Raw genomic sequence first — 21,849 nt, 5'->3', positions numbered from 1 at the left:
GACCAATTTTATATAAAATATACACAAACAAATGTATAAATACACACAATTTTTATTTGATATGCGATTGTAACTTCAACTTTGTATAAATGAACTACTAATTTCCAATTAATTCTACCTTTAACCTGAATTAGGATGATCCTGATAATTTTTACTTGGTCTTTACTTCATGTGGCACTGGCGGCACCCAGCCGTGGAATACGGCCTCTAGCTCTGCGGCGACCTTCAGGCAGAGCTTGTCCTGATACTGGCCGGCCACCACCTGCAGTCCAATTGGTAGTCCCCGCTGATTAAGACCCATGGGTACATGGGTGGCGGGCAGGCCTAGGATGTTGAAGAGCAGCATATGGTCGATCCCCGTCACATTCACCAGCGATGTGTGGAAGCAGAGGGCGCTCGTGTGGAAGGTGGGCACGATCAGGACTCCACGGTTGCCCAGGAGTTGCTATTAATGTATCGGATATAATAATAATGAGGTCCAATAATGTTTAGTACTTACATTCAAGTGGGTCTTGATCTTTTGTACTTCCTCCCGATACTGCCCCATGTTTCCAGAGGCCATTAGACCATTGAATCGCTTCATCACCTCAAGGAACATGGCCTCCTTAGTGAAAATCGAGTGCCCGATGATACTGTTGAAGAGCTCTATCAGCAGAAGGCGCATGGAGGGATCGCGATCCGCCCGCTGGGTCACAATGCTGGGTAAACCCTTTAGATCCACTAGTCCCACCAAACCAATCTCCAGAGAATTGCTAAAGAATTTGAGATCCAACTAAATGGTAAATGTAATTAAGAAATTTAAAATTATTGAATAAAGATTTATTTATCTGAAATATTTACCTTTTTGGATTGAACACCACCTTTTTCAAGGCACTGGACGGCTCTCGTGATGGCCCATTGAATCTCGGAGTCCACCACTGGATGGGTGAGACAGTTGAAGCCCGAGTAGCCGTAGGCGTAGTAGACCTAACCCACGAAGAGAATAAATTAAAGGTAATTTATGTTTGATTCACAGAGCTTTCACCTTCATTTCCTTGAGGGTCACTGGTTCCGTCATGTTCAGTTTGTGCTTATTATCCCCCGCCATGATCTCCAGCAGCAGGGGCAAGTCCCGGGCGAACCTCGTGATCGGACCCACCTGCAACATCTTGGCGAACTTCGGGTCTGTTAAGGAGTACGGGAAGTGGCCCTTAACCGAGGTCAATCCACCAGTGGGCTTGTGTCCGAATACTCCGCAGAACATGGCCGGCAACCGGATGGAGCCGCTGATGTCAGAGCATACTCCAAAAGTGGAGGCGCCCGCACCATTCAACGAACCCTCACCGCCCGATGAACCCGCAGAAGTGCGTCGCAAGTCGTACGGATTCAGAGTTCTACCGTAGATATTGTTGCTCGTCTCGAAGCTCATGCAAAACTCAGGATTGGCAGAAACTAAAAGGGGAATGCCACCGGCGGCACGGACAAGTTCCACCACGTCGCCATCCTTGGGCGATTTCATGGTCTTCCGAGCCAGACTGCCCACCGCATAGGACATTCCTGTGAAGTCATTAGCAAATTAAAGACATAATTTCATCAGAAAATGATTAAATAAATATTTCTATTAATTAAAATCTTGGAGATAGATGGAAGAGAGGTTACCTTTAACGCCGCACGATTCCTTGGCTGTGAAGGGAACACCCAGAATAGGATACTTGGTATAAAGAGCCACTCTGTCGAAATCAGACTTTGCCTTAGCGATAAGCTCGTCCGCTAATTTGGCATCCTGCAGTGCAGCCTCATACCGATCCTCGACAACTGCATTCAGGGAGGGATTAACCTCGCGTATCCTTTCAATATAGGCACTAACCAGCTCCACCGATGTTATCTGCAATCGAACCCCGAGCACATGACTTTGCAAATGATCCCGTGAATGACGCAATTGGACTTAGAGACTCACCTCGTTGCGTCGCAATTGGGTAACCAGTTCGACCACCGATTTGTTCAGCAGAGGATTACGGATGCCTGGATACTTGGGCTTTCGAGGGCCCATCGTAAGGTCCAGAATTTTGGTCACCAATATGCCAAAGGCATTTAGAATAAAGGCCATTAGACGCAGAAATACCTCCATGACGACAGCCGACGCGGGTCACCAAAAGGTTGATGGGTATTCAAATCGGTGGACTTCGAGCGGTCGGCGGCGGATGTGGGTTAGCTATAGCTAAGCTATTTGGGGAAGCGGAAGCGGGACCTGGCACTGGCACTGGAACACCACCGAGCGCATCGACTGCGGATCGTGGACTACGCGTGGCGATCCGCACTCGCACTCATTGCCCCCTTTTTTGATTCGAATTTGAATTGAATTTCAAAGCAGTCATTCTCCAACACTAAGGCCACCTGGAGTGTTCTGGTTTCCTAAAGTCAAGCAGTTGTTTTTCCAATGGAATTTTCAGAAAATGTCTCAACCTGACCTAGTGTTAGCGTGGATCTTCAGCACAGAACCGACTCGTGGAAATCCAGATATTTGTTGATGAAATAGCCAAAAAGATATAACAAAGTAAAAACCGGAATGAGGAAATGAAAACAAAGTTCAGAGATCAGCCCCATATGAGTGTTAAACCCCTTTTGTCTCGTAAAAATGCAATTATTCATTCATGTATTTATTTAGTAATAATCTTAGTTATTGTTACACTTATCACTTACGTGCTAAAGGAAACGTTCAACAAAGGCAAGAACTTGTTTTTAGCACATTACTCACTGGAAAACGAATCGACAAAACGCAAATATAACGGTTAACAGAGGACAAAGAGTGTCTAGAATGAGAGTGAACTCAGTTAGGCAACTTGGCAAAGGCGCGAAAGAGACGTCTATATATACGTATAAGTACAGTTGTTGGCTTGCGCAAAAATTGACATCTATGTTTGTGGCTATATGTGTATTGTGTATCTGTGTGTTGGTATGTAGCATACTCATCAAAATCAGAATTATTCATGATTTATTTCCATAGACAATTAATTGGGTAAGGTTTTTGTTTAGGGTTTTCGTATTCTTAAAATCGTATATCTGTATCAGGATTGACATCGATTTGGTTATAGCCTTACAGCGGCAACAGTTCGTCAAAACTAGTGAACACACTTTTTATTATTTGTTACTTCTTATAAAAAACAAAAAAATCGAAATACTAGGTACTCTGTTTGAAAGCATTCGACGAAGTTTTACCGCTGAAGAGCGCTCCAAATTGCAGCTCCCTTAAAGGGTCCAAAGCTAGGTTAGTAGTAATTCTCTGGATTGTTCATGGTTTTTGTTTTTGGCTACCCCATTCATATGTATTTTTTACCATTGATATTATTTATACTGCGGAATAACAAAAAACAACACACTTGCCAATATTCTTCAGGGATATGTAATGAGTGTTATTGTTTCGGGGCCTTCTAGTCTCGTTTAATTTGTTTATTCTTAGGTTACACTATTTAAGGTATATTTTGTTATCATTATTTATTTATCTTGTGTGATTAGCATAGATAGGTTATTAACATTAAAATATTTATTGTCTAAAACATTTCGCCCCGCTTAGTGCCATTCTAGACCTAGATGTATCCCACTGATAGACCCCCCCCCACGAACGATACTAACTAGAGCACATACCTTTGGCTACTTACAAATACCTAACTCTTCTCTCTCCCACCGATTAAATTTTGAATTCAATGAGTGTCCTACGGTTCTACTTGATTTGCCGGTGACCGAGAACCTAGAATTATTCCATTTAGCGGAGCACTTTTGATAGAAAACTTATTGGCCTAGCGGGAGGTTTCTGGGTTAGGATCATTGAAGGCGCCAGGCTCTCGGGGCTCACAAGGGCCTGGTCCTCGCGTAGAAAGTGCAATGCTAAATAGGATTCCTTGGGAGATCCTTAGGTTCAGCCACCGGCCTATCTCAACCATCCTAGATCTCTCTTAAACAACGCTTAGGTCATGTGCAGATCCCCCTTGAGGATGCGCGTAAAGGTCTTCTTAAACTGCTGGTTGGCCAGGGCATAGCAGAAGGGGTTCATCGGGCTGTTGGCGTAGCAGAGAAAGTACGAGAACATGTACAGGTGCTCGTTGGTGCAGGGCGGATTCCTGCAGAAGCCCTCGACCAGGGCCAGGACGTGGTAGGGCGTCCAGCACGCCACAAAACAGCCCAGGATGAACGAGATCGTGCGAAACGCTTTGCGGGCACGATTCTCCGACTTTGACTTCTGTCGGCCGCCCACTCCGATGATCAGGGGCAGGGCCTTCTTGCTCTTAAAGTGCTTGCCTATTGAATGGATGAAGGCTCGCTTGCTGGAGTTACGACTGCCGGCCAGACCCTTCTCCTCCATGGGGGCATCTTCCTCCTCGGGTTCTCTCTTGGTGGTGTCACCTCCGCTGATGCCGCCGCCGCAGCCACCACCCGTACTGCTGGTGGTGCCCGACGTGGATGGCATCTTATTAGTATTGCTATCCGAGGTCTCCCGCTCCTCGATCCGCTCCAGCGGTAGCTGTGGAGCAACTGTCGCCGGGGTTCCCGTCTGCGTCGGCGTCTGGGTCTTTACCTTGGGCGACAGGGGTGGCGGCATTGGAGAGTACAGAATGGCATCCTTGCTGCTCGTCTCCATGGGACTGGAGGCACGTCGGTGCGGGCAGTCCACCACAAGCTTCCCGGGCACGTCCAGCAGGCAAATGGCCTCGATGCAGCTCTCGCGCCTCACCTTGGCAAAGTCCTCGATGCCTGTGTACGAGACGAGAAGACGTTTTTCAATGGCCACCGCCTCCTCGAAACTCTGGCTCTGATTCTGACTCTGGTTGTGATTCGGATTCAGGTTGAGGCTCAGGCTCATGCTCTGGCTGGGACTCTGGTTTTGGCTGGGGGTTTGGCTGAGGATCTGACCGGGATTTTGTTTCGCCGGAGGATTTCTGCGTGCGGGCGGTGGTGGAGGCAGGACAGGTGATGGTTTTCCCTGTACACTGTTGTTTGGCGAGATGCTGGCATTCCCCGCCGCCGAAACACTGGCCAGCATGGCGGAACTCTCGTCCATGTATCGTAGCTCCGAGTTGGTCATCAGGTCGTAGGTCAAGGCCAACTCACTGTTCCCCGAACTGTTGCCGAACGGACGGTCCGAGTAGTCCTCGGACAGCGGGGTGGGACACTGGAAGGCGTCGGGAGGCGGCAGGATGGTCTGCACCAGACCCGGATGCACCTCGTCGCTGGGCACCTCGATCGGCGCCAGATCGACGGGGGACAGGGGGTCACAGGAGCTGGAAGCTGGAGGCACTGGGCCAGGGGTTGTCAGGTCGACCAGGCGATCATGCTCGGCTATTTGGGACAAAGTGGAGCAGGAGGTGCGCTTGGGCCGGTCCAGCGGTGGGTTTGCCGGGTGCTGGTTCTGGTGGTAATGGTGCTGTTTCTGATGGTGCACGGAGCGCACCTCTTCCTTGCTTTGGGCCCGCTGCAACCCGGCACCCTGGTGCTGGTTCTGGTGGTGTTGGTGGTACTGGTGCATGGCCTCGATGGACTTGGAGTTGGTGGTGCTCTTCTGCAAGTTACCTTTGCTCCGGGTGGCCAGCAGAGCCGCCTGGGCACCGAACACCAGTCCGATTGATGAGCGCTTCCGCATGTTGTTTAGCTTCTGCTGGGTGATCAGCTGCTGGGCCTGGTTCACCGAGGACTCCTCGTCGGAGTCGAAGGCGGGACTGCTGGATCGCTCGCTCTTCTCTGCCTCCACGGCAGCCTCTCGCTTCTTGGCCTCTTCCTGGATCTTAGCCGCCGAGGCTCTTCGCTGTTCCGGGGTCATCTTCTCCACTTCCTCCGTGGCCGTGGCCAGGGGATTGGCCTGGCCAGAACCACTTAGCCGCTTGATCACCGTGGTACAGGCACTATCTAGATCAGTCTGATCACCGGCCAGCTCCACCTTGGTCTTCAGAATCTTCTCCTCGATCACACCTATGCCGGCCGCATGGCCTGCCATTCCGGACATTGCTCCCGCACTAAGGGCCACCATGGACTGCATCTTGCGCTGCTTCGCCTCACTGCGTTTCTGCATATCGTAAGCCGTCTTGTAAATTCCGGCGTAGAGCACGAAGAGCACAATCAATGTGGTCCAGTAGTAGCCAATAATCAGGGCGGTGTTAAAAATGGGATCCTTGAGAAACTGCACAGCACACTGGCCGGGCAAAAGGTCACGTTTGCCGGTAAAGTGCTCCCAACCAAAAATCGAGATGAAAAAGAGCAGGGCAGGTATGATCCAAGTGATTGTTACCATGTAGATCACCCGCGTCCGCGTTCTCCAGCTGCGGTACTTTGCCGCGATCTTAACGGAGCAGTAGCGATCGATGGTGATCAGCAGCACCGTGTACTGGGACACCAGGCACACTGTATAGTCCACGGATAGCCACAGTTCGCACAGCATTGGACCCAGGTCCCAGTAGCCCTTTAAAACGTATATCGTGTAAAAGGGCATTGAAACGGTTCCTAAAAACGGAAGAAAAAGAAACATAAGATTTATATATAATATAAAATATACAGGACTATGTGCTCCCTCTTACCTATCAGCATATCCGTGGCTGCCAGCGAAGCAATAAAGTAGTTACTCGGCTGCCGGATGTTTCTGTCCACGATGAAGGCTAGGAGTACCAGGATATTGCCGCCTACCGTCAGGATAATGCAGATAGCCAGACAGATGGCAATGAGGATCGTCTGCCACAGGGCAAAGGGCGGCAGAACAGGACCAAGCACTTCCGCGTCGCCATTTGACTCCGCTAGGGTGGAACTTCCACTAGCAGAGGAGTTATCCCTCAGACCCAGCAGAACGTTGGTGTGGTTCACATCGAAGTTACGGTACCATTGCAGTTGATCGTTCACCGACCAGGAGCTAAAGTCACTGCTCTCGCCATAGATCTTGGCTGCCTCCAGGAGGCGTTTGCATTCGGCATGGGTTAGGACTCGCTTGAACAGGATACTGCACAGCTTCTCGCGTTCCTTGCGGAGGCTCCTAAAAGGGTTGGTAATAAGCTTAAAATATAATAAACCAACTTTTTTGACTTCAAATTATAATTAACAAGAAAGGAAGCTAACTTCGGCTAGCCGAAGTTGAAATACCCTTGCAGTAAGTAAAAAAATAAAAAATAGTTTAAGAGTTTAAGTTTAAGTAAGGATTGCGGTTAGTTTCAGTAAATTTTATTTTTTTCGAAATTCACGTACTAAGCCCCCACACCACGACAAGGTCTCAATCCACGAGGGGGAAATTATAGCTAAATATGAAATATATTGGAAAATTTGTTAATATTTTCAATTTTTTTTATATATTTACAATACTATATTTACAATAAATTCTACTTATAGCCATAATTTGTTAAATAACTTAAGTATACACTCTTACAAGCTATATTTAAAAAAAATACCATCATGATGGCTATAAGGTGTTTTATATGTAAGGGCAACAGCTTCTGGAACTCGAGAGTCAGAAAATATCCAATCAATTTGGGTTTGGTGTTTTGTCGTTGCAGAATTATTCAATGACAAAAGATTATGTCCATTCAAAAATTCCTCCAAAACATCGCTCGCTGAGGATCTGCAGATATTAAAATCTCCTAATATTACCACTTTATTATTATCCATTCTGCGTACTTTTTCAACTTCAGATTTAATTTCATTTCGAAATCTTGCAATAGGAAATCCGGGACTCCTATACACAATTATAAATGACGTGTCAAGATATTTAAAAACAATCGATTGATAGGTTGCTCTGGGACTTGGCGATTTCTTTGTCTCAAAAAGAAATTGCACATTTGACGAAATACTTTGTTTAGCATATATGAGTATTCCGTTTTTCCCAATACCATTTAACCGATTGTTATCAATTCTTCTGATAATGTCGAAATCCCTTAAGTTGTACTCTTCCTGGGGAAGAGTCCAGGTTTCAACAAAACATAAAAAGTTTGCAGAACAAATAATGTTGTCATTGGCAATGTCTTCGCGATGAGCGCGAAGAGACTCAATGTTGTGATAATACATGGAGATGGCATTATCCCCATTGATCAATAATTCATACTGCGTAGTCAAGGCCTTTTCACCTCTTAAGCTTTCTAGCTCTGCTTGGACATTTGTAGCTCCAAATCTAGTTGGAGGAACAAAGTCTCCTAAAAGGAAAAGACCCGATGCGCTTGTTGCTCTGCTGCAACCTACGTAAAGCGAAGCTCGCTTAATGCCCCTTTTAAGGTGCACTGCGACTTTGCTGTAGGTTGCTCCTTGGCTTTTATGTATAGTTATAGCCTCAGCAGGAACAACAGGGAATTGTTTTCGATCAACCGAAGAATGTCCTGAGCTTCCGCATTGGAATACTCGAGCTGTTTTTTCAATTGGAGTCCAATCTGGATGATCATTTCTCCGAACTTTTGACCTGGCCATGGCACCAACTGTAGGATCTGAAAACTTAATCCAAAGTTTTGTTACTAACCTAACGTTGTTTACCATGCAGTTGTCAATCTGCATTAATTGGCCTGTTGCCCCATTTACCAGTCCATCATTTGTATCTATATTGACGGTAACCATATACTTTGCTGTTGTTTTTAGATGCAGAATATATGGCAGTCCCTGGGTTTCGGACGTTTTCATATTTTGGGCATTTCTGAGAGTTGTTTCTTTATTTCTTACTGACATATTAGCTGATTTCACAGTATCTATGGCAGTTGAAACAAACTCTTCTGTGGCGATTTGAGCGAGCTTTAAGGCGTTGTACTGATTAACCTCGTCATTGGAAGCAAATAAGTGGATTGCGTCATCCGGAACGTCGTTTGGCGTGACAACTCTTTGCCTAAAAAGCACCACATCTGCATCTGTCATGTTAGCTTCTGACATGTTATTCAAAGCCAAAGCAAATGCATGATCGTCCCGTTGCCTCATTATTTCTGTTAGCTCGAAATACCTAAAATTACTCCACAGGTTTGTGCCAGCCAGAATGTTATACGGATTTGAGATATTCTCTAGGAATATCCACCGATCTCCTACTGGGCACAGCTGCTTCAGATCTCCAAACACTATAATAGACTTACCGCCAAAAACTACGTCTTGGCTTCTAAAAATTTGTCGAAGTCTTTGATCTAAATATCCTAGCGTTTTAGATCCGACCATCGAGATTTCATCGATGATAATTAATTGGAGGTCTATTAGCTTGCAATGCATTGTGTTTATGGAGTCATTGCTTAAAGGTCTTAAAGGACCTGATGTTTGATTCACTGGAAGTGAGAAAACGGAATGAAGTGTAAGTCCTCCAATTCCAAAAGCTGCTTTTCCAGTAGGAGCACAAAGTAAGACCTTTGCAGAATCCGTTGCTCCCGGTAGCTTATTAGCTCGCCAAGTTATAGACTGATATATAGTTGAAATCAGTCTGCTTTTGCCAACTCCAGCACCTCCCCCAACATATTCATAAAATGTTTTTTTGGCTGCTATATTATGCATTACGTGGGCATAATACTGACGTTGCTTTGCGTTAAGCGACCTGGACAGCGAGCAAAGGTTATCATCAGAAACTAACGGGGGAAGTCTAATTAGTTGAAGTTCGCCATCTTCTGTGTTATTTACAGCATTGTCATCTTGGAGTATATTAACGTTTTGTCCGACGTTTGGTACCGCCAAGGCCCTAAATTCTTCATCTAGATATTGAGAGGCAGGTTCCTGAGGTAGAAGCCCATTATCTTCTCTTTCAAAATTTTGCAAATCTTGAAGAACTCTCTCTAGTTCCATATCATCAAACACATCATATTGCTCTTTGTTGCGCTTAATGATTTCATGATTATTTCTGAATGTCATTTCATTGTCATTCGAAAGAAGTTCAGTCTCTTCATTTCTCCATGGGAAGAAAAGCATTACGTGCTCTCTGAAATAATCAGAAGGGGAAGAGTTTATGCTAAAGCGAACCCATCTAAGAATTAAGGCATGCTTGCGTCTTTTGACACTCCCAGTTCCATCTAGCAGTTGGTAGCTTTGGTTAGAAATGGGATTTTGTTCATTTAGTTCCAAGTCGATCGCTTCATCATAATCTTCGTTGGACGGTTCTGATGGTGCGTTTACCTTGGAAAATTTGTACCAAGCTGCAAATTCTGCAAGGCATATCGATTCTAAGTCTCCATGCCTCTGTACGTACCGATCAAGCAAGTTTTGCTCGAAAATGTCAGTTGAGTTCCCAGGAAGCTGCTCTAATTCTCTATTAGATCGCACTATCCGAACTCTTTTATCTGGATGGCAAGTGTTTACAAAAATATTTCCTTCACTTGCCTCAGACATGTGTAAGCCTAAAATGTTGTAGGCTGCTTCTTGGGCTGATATTTCCGTAGCATTAATAAATTTGCTCCCGAGATGCTGCAACTTTCTTTTTACTGAAATATTTCCATGGCTTATTTCAGTCATGGCTTCTCGAAGCAGTTGCGACACCCCACGGTTCGATTTGTTTATGTAGTTAATTATATAACTACAACAGGCAAATGCATCTAAGATAAACTGTATATCCATGTTTGCCCTATGTAGGCCCAGGATATCCCTGTTATAAGCATTTACCAACCTATCGGAAAATTTGCGGCGAAGAAATACCTGAGGCTTTTTCAAGCTTGATCGGATGGCGAACTTGTACTCTTCAAAACTTATCTGTAGATGGGTAAGAAAGTTTTCAAAATTATTAAAGACGGCTGCTTCTTCATCGGAAGTTGACTTTAAAAGCTCTTTAATTTTTTTAAACATTTCTTTAAAATGTTCAACATTGGGTTCGTTGTCTTCTAACGGAAACAAAACCATTGTTTCAGGCATTGGAGGGTATGGCATTTGAAACCTGCAGAATTCCTGGCCACGCAGTTCTCTTAAACACGAAGAACTATGTTTATGCCGCTGATATTGAATTACTTCTTGCAATTCAGGATCGTCCCCTGTGGTTGTAATAAAACGATCAATGAAACTCACCACTTGATCGGAATTTTCTGGTCCTTCTAGCTTTGGAGCGCCAGAAAACCAATACATTCCATGAGAGTGGGGCGATCCTCTGTGCTGGAATTCTATCCTCCAATAATAATGGACCAGAGTAAACTCGCCAAAAATTTCGGAGCTTTTGAACAATTTAATTAATTGTCGAAACCTAAAGTCAAAGTATCGGGAGCATGTTACTGGGTCAGATCTTATTAATCTAGCTTTTTCGGCTGTAGAAAGAGATGCCGCTTCGTCTTCTGTAATATTTCTATTATCCAATAGACGAGAAAGAGTCACCAAAAGTTCATTCCATTTGGATTCCGCTGCGGAAAAAGTTATAAAAAAAGTAGGCAGCCCAAATTGCCTTATCATAGCTATGACTTTTTTTTTCTCAGCTTCCCAGTGAGCTGGAGCGGATCGAAGACCTTTTAGAATGTGATATCCGTCGTCATGCTGTACAAGGTTGTCAACAAACGAACTATCCATCACATTGGCAGCAGTTACGGAACCTGATTTTTTACGAAGGGCAATGGAGATTGAATTTTGAATTCGCTGCATTTCGTAAAATTTGTACATATAAAGTACCTTAGGTACTACTGCACAACGACGATCGTAAAAACGAATTTGCGATCTTGCTTTTTTTGCGTAGGTGGTTTTTGCTTTGAAAACAGCACCGCAAGAGATTGTTGGGAACGAAAGTTCTTCTGCATCTTCATCGAGGGTTAAATTAGTTGGCAGGCGCCCTTCTCCGGGGGCCAAAGCTATACGTTGAAGAGCAGTGTCATTATTTTCTAAAAGGGTTTCATGACCGCCTGGATTTAAATCTTCTTCTGGTCGATTTAATTGAGAATTGGGTAGTTGGCGTAATAGCTGTTCCACCTCCTCTCGGTCGGCTTCATCTGCGATAAAAGGGATTTCTTCTCGATCTCCCATTTGAGTAAGCCAACTCCCATTAAAAGCAATATTGTGCTTTCTGTAAAGCTCAGTGTTAACTAAATAACGAACAGCTTCAAGGACCCGAGCGGGTCGAATTGTTTCTGTCATGAAATTATGAGAATATTCTAGCTTCCTCTTAAGGTGAACCTGTATGACATGAGTCGAATCAAAGGAACGAGGAAGCGCGTTTACAGTATCAGGTACCGAAATCGGAACATTTACTACTGCACCTCTAATTCCACATTGCCTTTCATATCCTAGGGAGATAATGCGCATAAAAGGAATTCGTGGAGAAATAAGGCGCTCCTCAAGACATGTTAAATTTTTAAGGCACTCGGGGATATCTGGGAAGTCAAAGCCTTTAGAGAGGCAAAGGGAAGGTAATTTACCCTTTGAAACACTCTGACGACATGTGCTGCAAAACTGATATTTGCCGGACGGACTTGGAAATTTCCTACTTAAATAAAATGCGTTGTCAACATCTAAAGCAGGATACTTAGCAGATATAGAAATTTTGTTTAAACCACTTACCTGCGATGGAAACCATGTTCCTCCACAGCATACACAGCATTCAGTTGGTCCATCCTTGATATTCCGTCGATATTGTTCCCTCGCAGTGGCTCGGTTCCTTTGGCGTTGGCGTTCCCGTTGATCCTGTCTTTCATCCATGGAAAGTTCGGCTCTAGAAGCAATATTCCGCTGAGACTGCCTTGCAGATTCAGCCTGGCGATTTTGGGAAATAGACCTGTATGTGAGGAGCCGCTCCTCAGCCATTTCCTGAATTTGCTGCTCCCGAAGTCTCCTCTGAAGTCTGGTGTTCCGATGATGCATTGTGTTCCTTTGTTGTTCCCGTGCCCGAGTTATTGGGTTGTTCCTCGTGATTCTGTGGACCTCGGCGTCTCGTGCTCTCTCGGCCCTCCTATTTTCCTCTTGTGCCCTCCGGTTAGAGCGAGAGAGGGTGTTTTGAACCTGTTGTCGTCGTCGCTCCTCCGAGTCCTGTCTGGCGAGTGCATGCGCTGCAGCATCCCGTGCACGTTCTGGCCCGCGGTTTTCCTCGAGCGATCTCCAGGTAGCCCGAGCCGCAGTATCCTGCGACTGCTGTCGTCGTCGCTCCTCAGAGTTCTGTCTGGCGAGTGCATGCGCTGCAGCATCCCGTGCACGTTCTGGCCCGCGGTTTTCCTCTAGCGATCTCCAGGTAGCGTGATCCGCAGTATTTTGCGACTGCTGTCGTCGTCGCTCCTCAGAGTTCTGCCTGGCGAGTGCATGCGCTGCAGCATCCCGTGAACGTTCTGGCCCGCGGTTTTCCTCGAGCGATCTCCAGGTAGCGTGATCCGCAGTATTTTGCGACTGCTGTCGTCGTCGCTCCTCCGAGTCCTGTCTGGCGAGTGCATGCGCTGCAGCATCCCGTGCACGTTCTGGCCCGCGGTTTTCCTCGAGCGATCTCCAGGTAGCCCGAGCCGCTGTATCCTGCGACTGCTGTCGTCGTCGCTCCTCAGAGTTCTGCCTGGCGAGTGCATGCGCTGCAGCATCCCGTGAACGTTCTGGCCCGCGGTTTTCCTCGAGCGATCTCCAGGTAGCGTGATCCGCAGTATTTTGCGACTGCTGTCGTCGTCGCTCCTCAGAGTTCTGCCTGGCGAGTGCATGCGCTGCAGCATCCCGTGCACGTTCTGGCCCGCGGTTTTCCTCGAGCGATCTCCAGGTAGCGTGATCCGCAGTATTTTGCGACTGCTGTCGTCGTCGCTCCTCAGAGTTCTGCCTGGCGAGTGCATGCGCTGCAGCATCCCGTGCACGTTCTGGACCGCGGTTTTCCTCGAGCGATCTCCAGGTAGCCCGAGCCGCAGTATCCTGCGACTGCTGTCGTCGTCGCTCCTCAGAGTTCTGCCTGGCGAGTGCATGAGATGCTGCATCATTTAATCGTTCCCGCGCTCGGACTCGTTCACTACGCCTTCTCTGAGAGCGTACTGCGGTATCTCGAGCGCGAGCCTCCTGTGCAACCTCCGGATTCACTGAGCGGACAAAGGCATTGTGCTCGGCATTTCGGGCTCTAATTTGCGTAGCATTTCGAGCGTATTGAGCGCGACTTCTCCTAAGTGCGGCTTGGCGACGCTGCTCCTGAGATAAAGAAGATGTGCGTGGCATTTTCTTTTCGTTCCTGTTAAAAAATGGTTAGATAATATGGTTAAATGTATGTTTCTAAAATCTGAAATGTATTAAGATCGATTTTGTGCTCCGGGCCTCCATGTCCTTACTTAATATTGTTCTCATTATATTTCGATTTCCACCGTAGATTCTTTTAGGGGGTTCAGCTTGTGAGATTTAAAACGCCGCTATAAACTTAACGGCGTTTTAAAACTCAAACAAACTATACGCTGAAAAAGCTAATCCCTCTAACGATGGTATCCACAGGAAATCGAAATATATTGAGGCAAATTTTTCAAAACATGCCCAAACCAAAACTTGCTAAAATTGTGGCCAAATTTAACAATTTAAAAACAAAATGTATAACTTACCAAAAATAGTTGTACACTTTTATATATATAGAGATATATATATACACACACACACACACACTATTTGTCTTTACACTGATTAAAAGTATACATTCACACAATATAAAAATACTCGATGCACTGGTATATGTTGTCACTGTCACTGTCGTGATAATACTAATCCGCGGATTATAAATGTGCGCAAATAAATAGGCACCTTATATTACCTGTTAACAACCTTTAGGGTTAACCCTTTTGACTCTACTTCAGGTATATATCAGGTAATACGATTGGTTATGCAATTGTGCAACATTGAACACGTGTTATGTTGCTAACAGGTATCAAATTATGATTTAAGGGTTATGCGAGGGCTGCATTTATACCTGATACCTGTTTGCTTATGCAATTGTGCAACATTGATCACGTGTTATGTTGCTAACAGGTATCAGGTTATGATTTAAGGGTTATGCGAGCGCTGCATTTATACCTGACACCAACTTCAGCATGTATCCCTCGAATGTTACCGTTTCTTAACTTAATAACAGGTGACAGATATATGTATATCGGGTCTGAAATATTAACCTTTGCGATAACCTTTTAATTTTATTGGAGAGTCTGCAATTCAGCAGAGGCTAAGAGAAGTCAATTGCCAATTGCAGAATTGGTCAGATATATCTTACATCAGCTATATATGTAAATTCAAAACATATTAGTAATATAAAAAATGTGAAGCCCATATATGAAATACTAAAAAAGTATTAATTTATATTCAAAATATTAATACGCCCTTTATAAAATATAGTTGTCGGATTTTCATAATATCAATATTAAAATTTTAGAATCCTAAAAATGCCATACTCGAAGAATGTGAAATATGTTGATAATTGTCGAAGTTCGACTTTTTTCTTGTAATTCTTCGATCGTTCCTATGGCAGCTATAATATATAGTCGTCCGATTTTCATAAAACTAAATATTACATTTTAAAATAATACAAAATGGCCATATCTCAAAAAAGATAAATATTCGTTGAAAAACAAAGAAGTTATAATTTTTTTCTATATATAGTTGTTGATATAGTTGTCCGATTTTCATAAAATTAAATATGAAATTATAAAATAATACAAGATGACACTATCTCAAAAAAGATAAAAATTCGTTGAAAAACAAAGATGTTGTAATTTTTTTTCTATTAATTTCCGGATCGTTCCTATGGCAGCTATATGATATAGTCGTCCGATATTCATAAAATTTTTACCAAAATTCAGGAATAATATAAAATGGTCATATTTAAAAAATAGTGCAAATATGTTGAAAAACAGCAAAGTTATAATTTTTTTTCTAAAAATTTATCAAACATTTGTATGGCAGCTATATGATATAGTCGTCCGATCCGGCCCGTTCCGACATATATAGCAGTGAGAGCATATAGAAGACTATATGCAAAGTTTCATTCAGATAGCTTTAAAACTGAGGGACTAGTTTGCGTAGAAACAGACAGACAGACAGACGGACAGACGGACAGACAGACAGACGGACAGACGGACAGACAGACAGACGGACAGACGGACATGGCTAGATCGACTCGGCTGTTGATGCTGATCAAGAATATATATACTTTATAGGGTCGGAAACGTCTCCTTCACTGCGTTGCAAACTTCTGACTGAAATTATAATACCCTGCAAGGGTATAAAAAACAAATGTTGAAAAAATTACGTATCCGTCTCTCATACCCTTAAGAAATATTACGTATCCGCCTAGTTGAACTAAAATAATAGGTTTCAATTGCAAAACACTTCAATCCTTGTATTATTTTAAGTATTTACTTAATATTGATTTCAAATATCTCTTACTTAGTTAAGAAGGAACCCTCTATTATATTAAGCCAACTCACCAGTCGGTTATCCACTGGTTCTTGATGGAATAGATGGAGTCGCTGGAGTTGCCATTGAGGCCAGCCTCTTCCTCGCCGCCCTGGAGGCCCGTTGACTTGTTGAGCGACCGCATACCCTACAGCTCTTCTCTCCTTGCCACTCCTCACCACTCCTGGTCCTGTTCCCGCTGCCCGCTCTCCACTCCACTCCCCCGCTCCTCTGCGGTCTTAATGGTAATTTCAAGTTGTTCCTCCTTAATGTGCTGCTGTCGTCAACGTTTGTCCCCGAATGCTTACATTGCCTCCTCGGAATGGCAGGACTTGTCTCCGGTCAGGTGCAACGTCTGCAAGAGGCAACAAAAGCGGCTCTTAGGCAAGGCCTGCACTGGGAGAAAATAGATTAAGTTTAAACTAATTATAAATGGAAATGGGAAAAAAAGGATATCCCATTAATTAAATCCTAATACAAGCGAAATAAAAAATTAATTTGTAAAATACTTAATTATTTAAATACTTTATAGTGCATTACAATTTTTCTCTGTGTTCACTTGGTGACTGTCTTGGCTTCCGCCAAGTTTAAACTAATTTTGCAACCGTTAACTGGCAACCGGCGACTGGCGATGCAATTTACTTGTGGCAGTTGCTTCCTGGCAACCTTTCCGCCGCGCCTGCCCATGCCCCCTGCCCGGTGACCCGCCTTTGTCCTGTCCTACTACTCTGTTATGTTGCCTCATTATGTTATGCCATGATTTGCTTATGGCTCTGCCACTTGAGCTTCGAGTGGCCTTCGCCCGGCGTCGCCTTCTCTATGTCTTTTTTATCTCGTGGCCCTTTCAGTGATTTTCTTGACTTTTTCAATACCTTAGGGTATTATAATATTGAGATGGACAGTTGGTGAGGTGAAACTTTCGACACTTTAAATAAGGAACTAAAGGAAAGAGTGGGATATATATAAAATAAAAGAGCGAGAATCATTATGTTAATTAAAAACTTATCATCTAAGAAATTATTATACAATAACGTCTCTGTAGGGTGTTCTGTGTTTCAAACGTTTAGTTCTCTGGTCCCTATTGATGTTATTTAAAACTAAATACTCGTATTCACAGGCAGGGCAAACTTGCTTCCGGCGAGGTCATCGGGGGCCCAGAGGCTGGCCAACTTCTTGACTGTTGCATTTGGCCCGAGGAATCCACCAAAGTTCTGCTCTGCCTTTACCCTTGTTTGCTATTTTTAAGACGCGAGGCAGGGGACCAGAAGGTTTATATATAAAGTATAAAGCGACGGGGTGAAATTGAGTTTTCAACTTTTCAAATATAATTTCAAACAAATCGATAGGACAAACTTGTGGAGCGCCTTCTTGGCAGGCAAATTCCACAAGAGACAATCAAGTTACCCGGCGTTCCAGGTTGCACGCTGCAGGTTGCAGGCTGCCACTTGAAAGTGTTGTATCCTTGTATCCTGACAGCACGTCCGCTGGCACTTTGATTGAGTGGAAATTGAATTAGTAGAGACAATTTGTTTTCATTTAATTCCCAAAACATTGCCACAACCAAGATATATACCCGTAACCTAGTTAGTTTGCAAGAAAAGGTTGCCTCCTTAATCCGTCAACACATGCGACAATCCCAGGCTGACAGCTGTCAGGATCTGTCGCCGCCGGTTCTTGTCATCGAGGGCAGCCCGAAGCGAGGCCAAGCCCAGAAACCAAACCCAAATCAAAGCCCGGTCCCAATTTCTATGCTAATTGAGGCCCAGCCCCGTACGGGTTAAGCGCTTTGATTGCGTGAAGTTCTCGCCAGAAAGTGCCTAAATCTTGAAATGGGTTGTGTCTGAGACCCACAAAGGTTGCCAAAAAGCATTACAATTAGCAGGTGGTCACAGGTGGGTATTAGAGGGTTATTTATAGAGTCATTTGCCAGGAAGACGCTTGTTTATAATCCAAAATGAGTGCTATGCTATATTTATAAGAACAGAATAAGTAAAATTATGACATGAAAAGAAAATCTTAACCACAAAACAATTGAATTGCAATCTATGCGATATTTGCTTTTAATATATAAGCTTTTGATTGTGTTCTAGTAGGTAAACCAATAACCCCACGGCTCGACTAGCTCTGTTCTTCTAACAATGCCATAACTATGTCGTAAGAACCTTTTACCAACTCCCAGTGGCACTCAAGCGGCATTCTCGCCACACAACACGTGAAGTAATAATCCCGCTTAAGGACCTTAAGCCTTTGTCTAGTTGACCACCGAGTTGGACGGTGCTTTTACTGCTCCTGTACCCGCACCCACTGCTTTTCCTAGAAGTAAAAGACTCCCCAGTTGACCGCACAACAAAAACAGAAGGCTGTAAGATCAAAGCGTTGATCTGGCGGCTTGGAGGAGGTGAGGAATTCCTCGCAGTTTCCGGTTTCCATGGAAACTTTAAGCTTGAATAAATACACTAAAGGAAAACCCAGAGTTTAAAGACTGAAAGCGTGTTTTTAATAGTTTTAGTTAAACCAAAGTTAAATTTATTAAATTTTTTATTAAAAAAGAAACATCGTAAAATTGTATATTTTAAAATTTTAACTGTCAAGAGAGCATTCAATATTAGAATATCGCTTTTATCGAAAAATATCCCTAAAATGTTTTTTTTTGTATGGTGTATATATCGATATTGTCTTTCGTCTTTTTATTCTCTTTAAGTTGCTATTTTTAATAATATTTAAAAATATTTTAGAATAATTTCTCACTGTACTGTGCCACCAGTACTGTGGTCTGTTGCATTCTTCGCCTTCATATCTCACATCTACCTGCAACGGACGTTGGCTTGAGCTTAAAACAGAATCGAGGTTGCCACACGAATGACACAAGGCCTGAATGGCGGATATATCCTCAAAGCAGGCGCTGGGGCTTTCAGCGGGGTGCTAAAGGAGCTACTGGGTTTCCAGCGAAGCCGTTGGCTTTGTTTGCACAACTCAAAGTTGTTGGCATTCTTGGCGTGCGCTCGGAAAGTGAAATATGTACGCAATGTGTTTGCCTGAATGGCAAAGGATTCCAGGGAGGTGGTAGTAGGGGAAAGGCAAGGCGGCACCTTAAATCAGCAATTATGTCGCGCAACTTTCGCCCCCCGCCCCCCTTCCAGGCCAGGTGTTCCAGGGAGACAATAAAAAAGGGATTGAGATCTGGGGTCCTTGTTAGATAAGATTTGGCCCGTTCTACCAGCGAGTGAGCTCGCGCTTGTTGCCATAATAACCCGCTTTTGCCTTTTGCCATTCTTGCTTTTTTGCCTTTTAATAAACTTATTAAATGTGTAAGCCAGCCGTTGTCCTTGCCACTGATGCTTCCTTTTACGCCGCATCCTATCCCTTTTTTTTTGTTGGCTCTTATTTGGCAAATAATGAAAAGTAATTTAATCAAGCCAACAAAAGGGCCACGAGATTCATCAGGAAAAATAATGAAAGTCCCAAAATTTGATTGGCCCTTGACTCGGGGCGGCAATTCTCGTTCAATTTTTTTTGTTAAGATCATAGGGGCATCCTTGCTGGACAGGACTCGTGGGCTCGCGTTAATTGCCTGCACAAAGACCCTGCAGTTTTCGGTTAGCACGGCTTCCAATCATGCGCTAATATCCTTTGAAGGCTGCATCCATAATCCCCCAAAGGTATGGACGACAATGATGACGATGATGCTGGTTTGGCATTCTGGAGCGTCAAAAACTGTCAACGGCAATGGCATTCTTTTGTGCCCAAGCCCCGGCCGCAGATTATGATTTTGACAGCATTCTCTGGTCACGGCGGCAAAGAGGGGGCGAAAATCTGAGGGTGGAAAGCCGGAGGAAAATGGCCAGGGAATAGAAGGCTATGTGCCGCATAATCAACTTGTGCAAGTGCGCCCGGCAAGTTTTAATTACAAAACGTTCAGGCTCTTTACTCTACTTCTACCATTGCCACAGCCACTTCCATTGCGAGCTCTGTTCCAGCTTCTGTTTAATTCATCTACGTTCTAGGTTCTAGATTAACATTCCCCACTTTTTTAGCTGGCTGCCTTGGCTGACTCCCTGGGAACTACTTGGCACGCGCATTTTAATCAAAGTAAAATTTTAAATAAATATAAGAGACGACGCGCAACGTGATGAATAATTTTGGGCTGCGACGCTTTGTCAATTGTCTGGCTCACATGGGCAATTTCAATTTCAGCTACTTTATCAGGACGAGAAATGTTGGTAGTACAGTTGAAAGAATTTAAACATAATGGGGTTTTTATAATTATAATTTATGTTAAAAATAAAGAATGCCAAAGAAACAACAATCTATTTAACTTATCCAAAAATTTGCTAGTAAAATATTGCAAAATGTAAAGCAATGATAAAAAATATAAGAAATTGAACTTCAAACGTAACCTATTGATATTTTTTCAACGTGTGCTGGTAAGAAGTGGCTTGTGTGGAGGTTGGGAGGTAGGTGTTCCGGTGGTGGGTGGCTTGTCTTGTTGAATCGGTGGCTGCATCAGACTTGTCCTTGACACGCTTGCTGCATGCCAAATGAAGGTTGGCTCGCTTCCTTGCCGCAGCGAGTACTGAAAAGCGCTTTTTCAAGACAGCCAGAGACCGCAAATCGTTCTCAGAGACTGTTGCGCGTTTACTTTTTGCACACCGACAAAACGCAAACACACACATACGACACACGACACACACATACACTCATAAGGGAATGCACATGCAAATTTAACGAGCGCCAATGGCAAAAATTGCGCCCCAGGCCACTTAGCGTTGTCTTTTGTGGCATGTGAAAAGCACACACAGCCACATACTGTGTCCTGGCATATATGTATGTATTCATGCATGTCGACAGCCTCGTTTATTGCTGTGCAATCTGTTGTTGCTTTTATATCCGGCAGCCAGATAGCGAAGGCATAAAAAAATCCCCCTTGGGCACAACAACAAAATGGTAAGCGACACTTGCTGCGCGAGCATCCAGAAGTGCTGAAAATTCTCAAAAACACTGCCGGCTCTGCTGCAGGAAGGTGCTAGAGCGTAAAATCTGCGGCTTAGAACAGATGGATTTTCAACAGATCGATTAAGTTGGTAAACAGTGTCTGTTTTGTTTGGGTTAACTGAGCGAAGTGAGAAGCGCAGAGAAGGGCTTGACAAGAAAATGGCGGGAACTTTGTATTTATTTAATTTTAAGTGCCATGTTTTCATTTCTGATGAGTGGAGGGAAAGCTACTTTAAATTTACTTTAAATTAGGAGAATTAATTAATTGATTGCCTTGATTAAGAAGCGTAAAACTACTAACAAGTCAGACTTAAACACTAAACATGTAAAGTTCAACGCTTTATTTGAAAGAATAAAAGTTAAATTCAGCGTAAATGAGCAAAAATCCCAAAAGGCATTCCATTTCAGTACCAACTAATAAAGAGCATTTACTGCGCGCCTCGAGAACAAACCCAGCATCCTTCTTAATTTGTGCTTCCTTCCGTTTTTCCGTTTTCTGTTTTCCTGCACTCTACCCTCCCCTGGGTCCTGCCATTGCAATATGTTTTTATGATTATGACAATGATAATACCGTAATCGCTGTTGCCGCCTTCTGGCTTAATGCAACAACTGCAAAATGCGTTTGTG

The 21,849-nt window shown here is 44.0% G+C and overlaps 2 protein-coding genes across 2 annotated transcripts in view; both read right to left on the bottom strand.

The window, feature by feature from the left end:
* Positions 1-34: 34 nt before the first annotated feature.
* LOC108071406 (fatty-acid amide hydrolase 2-B) lies at positions 35-2,367 on the bottom strand. Its single transcript, XM_017162148.3, has 6 exons — positions 1,937-2,367; positions 1,639-1,864; positions 1,025-1,536; positions 841-966; positions 500-772; positions 35-445 (listed from the first exon to the last, which is right to left on the bottom strand). Exons 1-6 carry the CDS (start codon positions 2,105-2,107, stop codon positions 152-154), a joined length of 1,602 nt encoding a protein of 533 aa, XP_017017637.1. The 5' UTR covers positions 2,108-2,367; the 3' UTR covers positions 35-151.
* A 999-nt stretch (positions 2,368-3,366) lies between these two features.
* The window catches only part of mAChR-B (muscarinic acetylcholine receptor), a 38,306-nt gene continuing 19,823 nt past the window's right edge, over positions 3,367-21,849 (bottom strand). The window contains exons 2-4 of the mRNA XM_041777139.2: positions 16,263-16,585; positions 6,540-6,985; positions 3,367-6,465 (exon numbers count right to left, since the gene is read on the bottom strand). Of these exons, the coding sequence (XP_041633073.1) occupies positions 3,941-6,465; positions 6,540-6,985; positions 16,263-16,375 (3,084 nt within the window). The 5' untranslated portion in view covers positions 16,376-16,585 and the 3' untranslated portion in view covers positions 3,367-3,940. The remainder of the gene's footprint in view (positions 6,466-6,539; positions 6,986-16,262; positions 16,586-21,849) is intronic.

The sequence above is a fragment of the Drosophila kikkawai genome, chromosome 3R (genome assembly GCF_030179895.1).
Source record: "Drosophila kikkawai strain 14028-0561.14 chromosome 3R, DkikHiC1v2, whole genome shotgun sequence".
Taxonomy (NCBI): Eukaryota; Metazoa; Arthropoda; class Insecta; order Diptera; family Drosophilidae; genus Drosophila; species Drosophila kikkawai.
The sequence above is the reverse complement of the archived record's forward strand: the minus strand, read 5'-3'. Positions and strand labels throughout refer to the sequence as shown.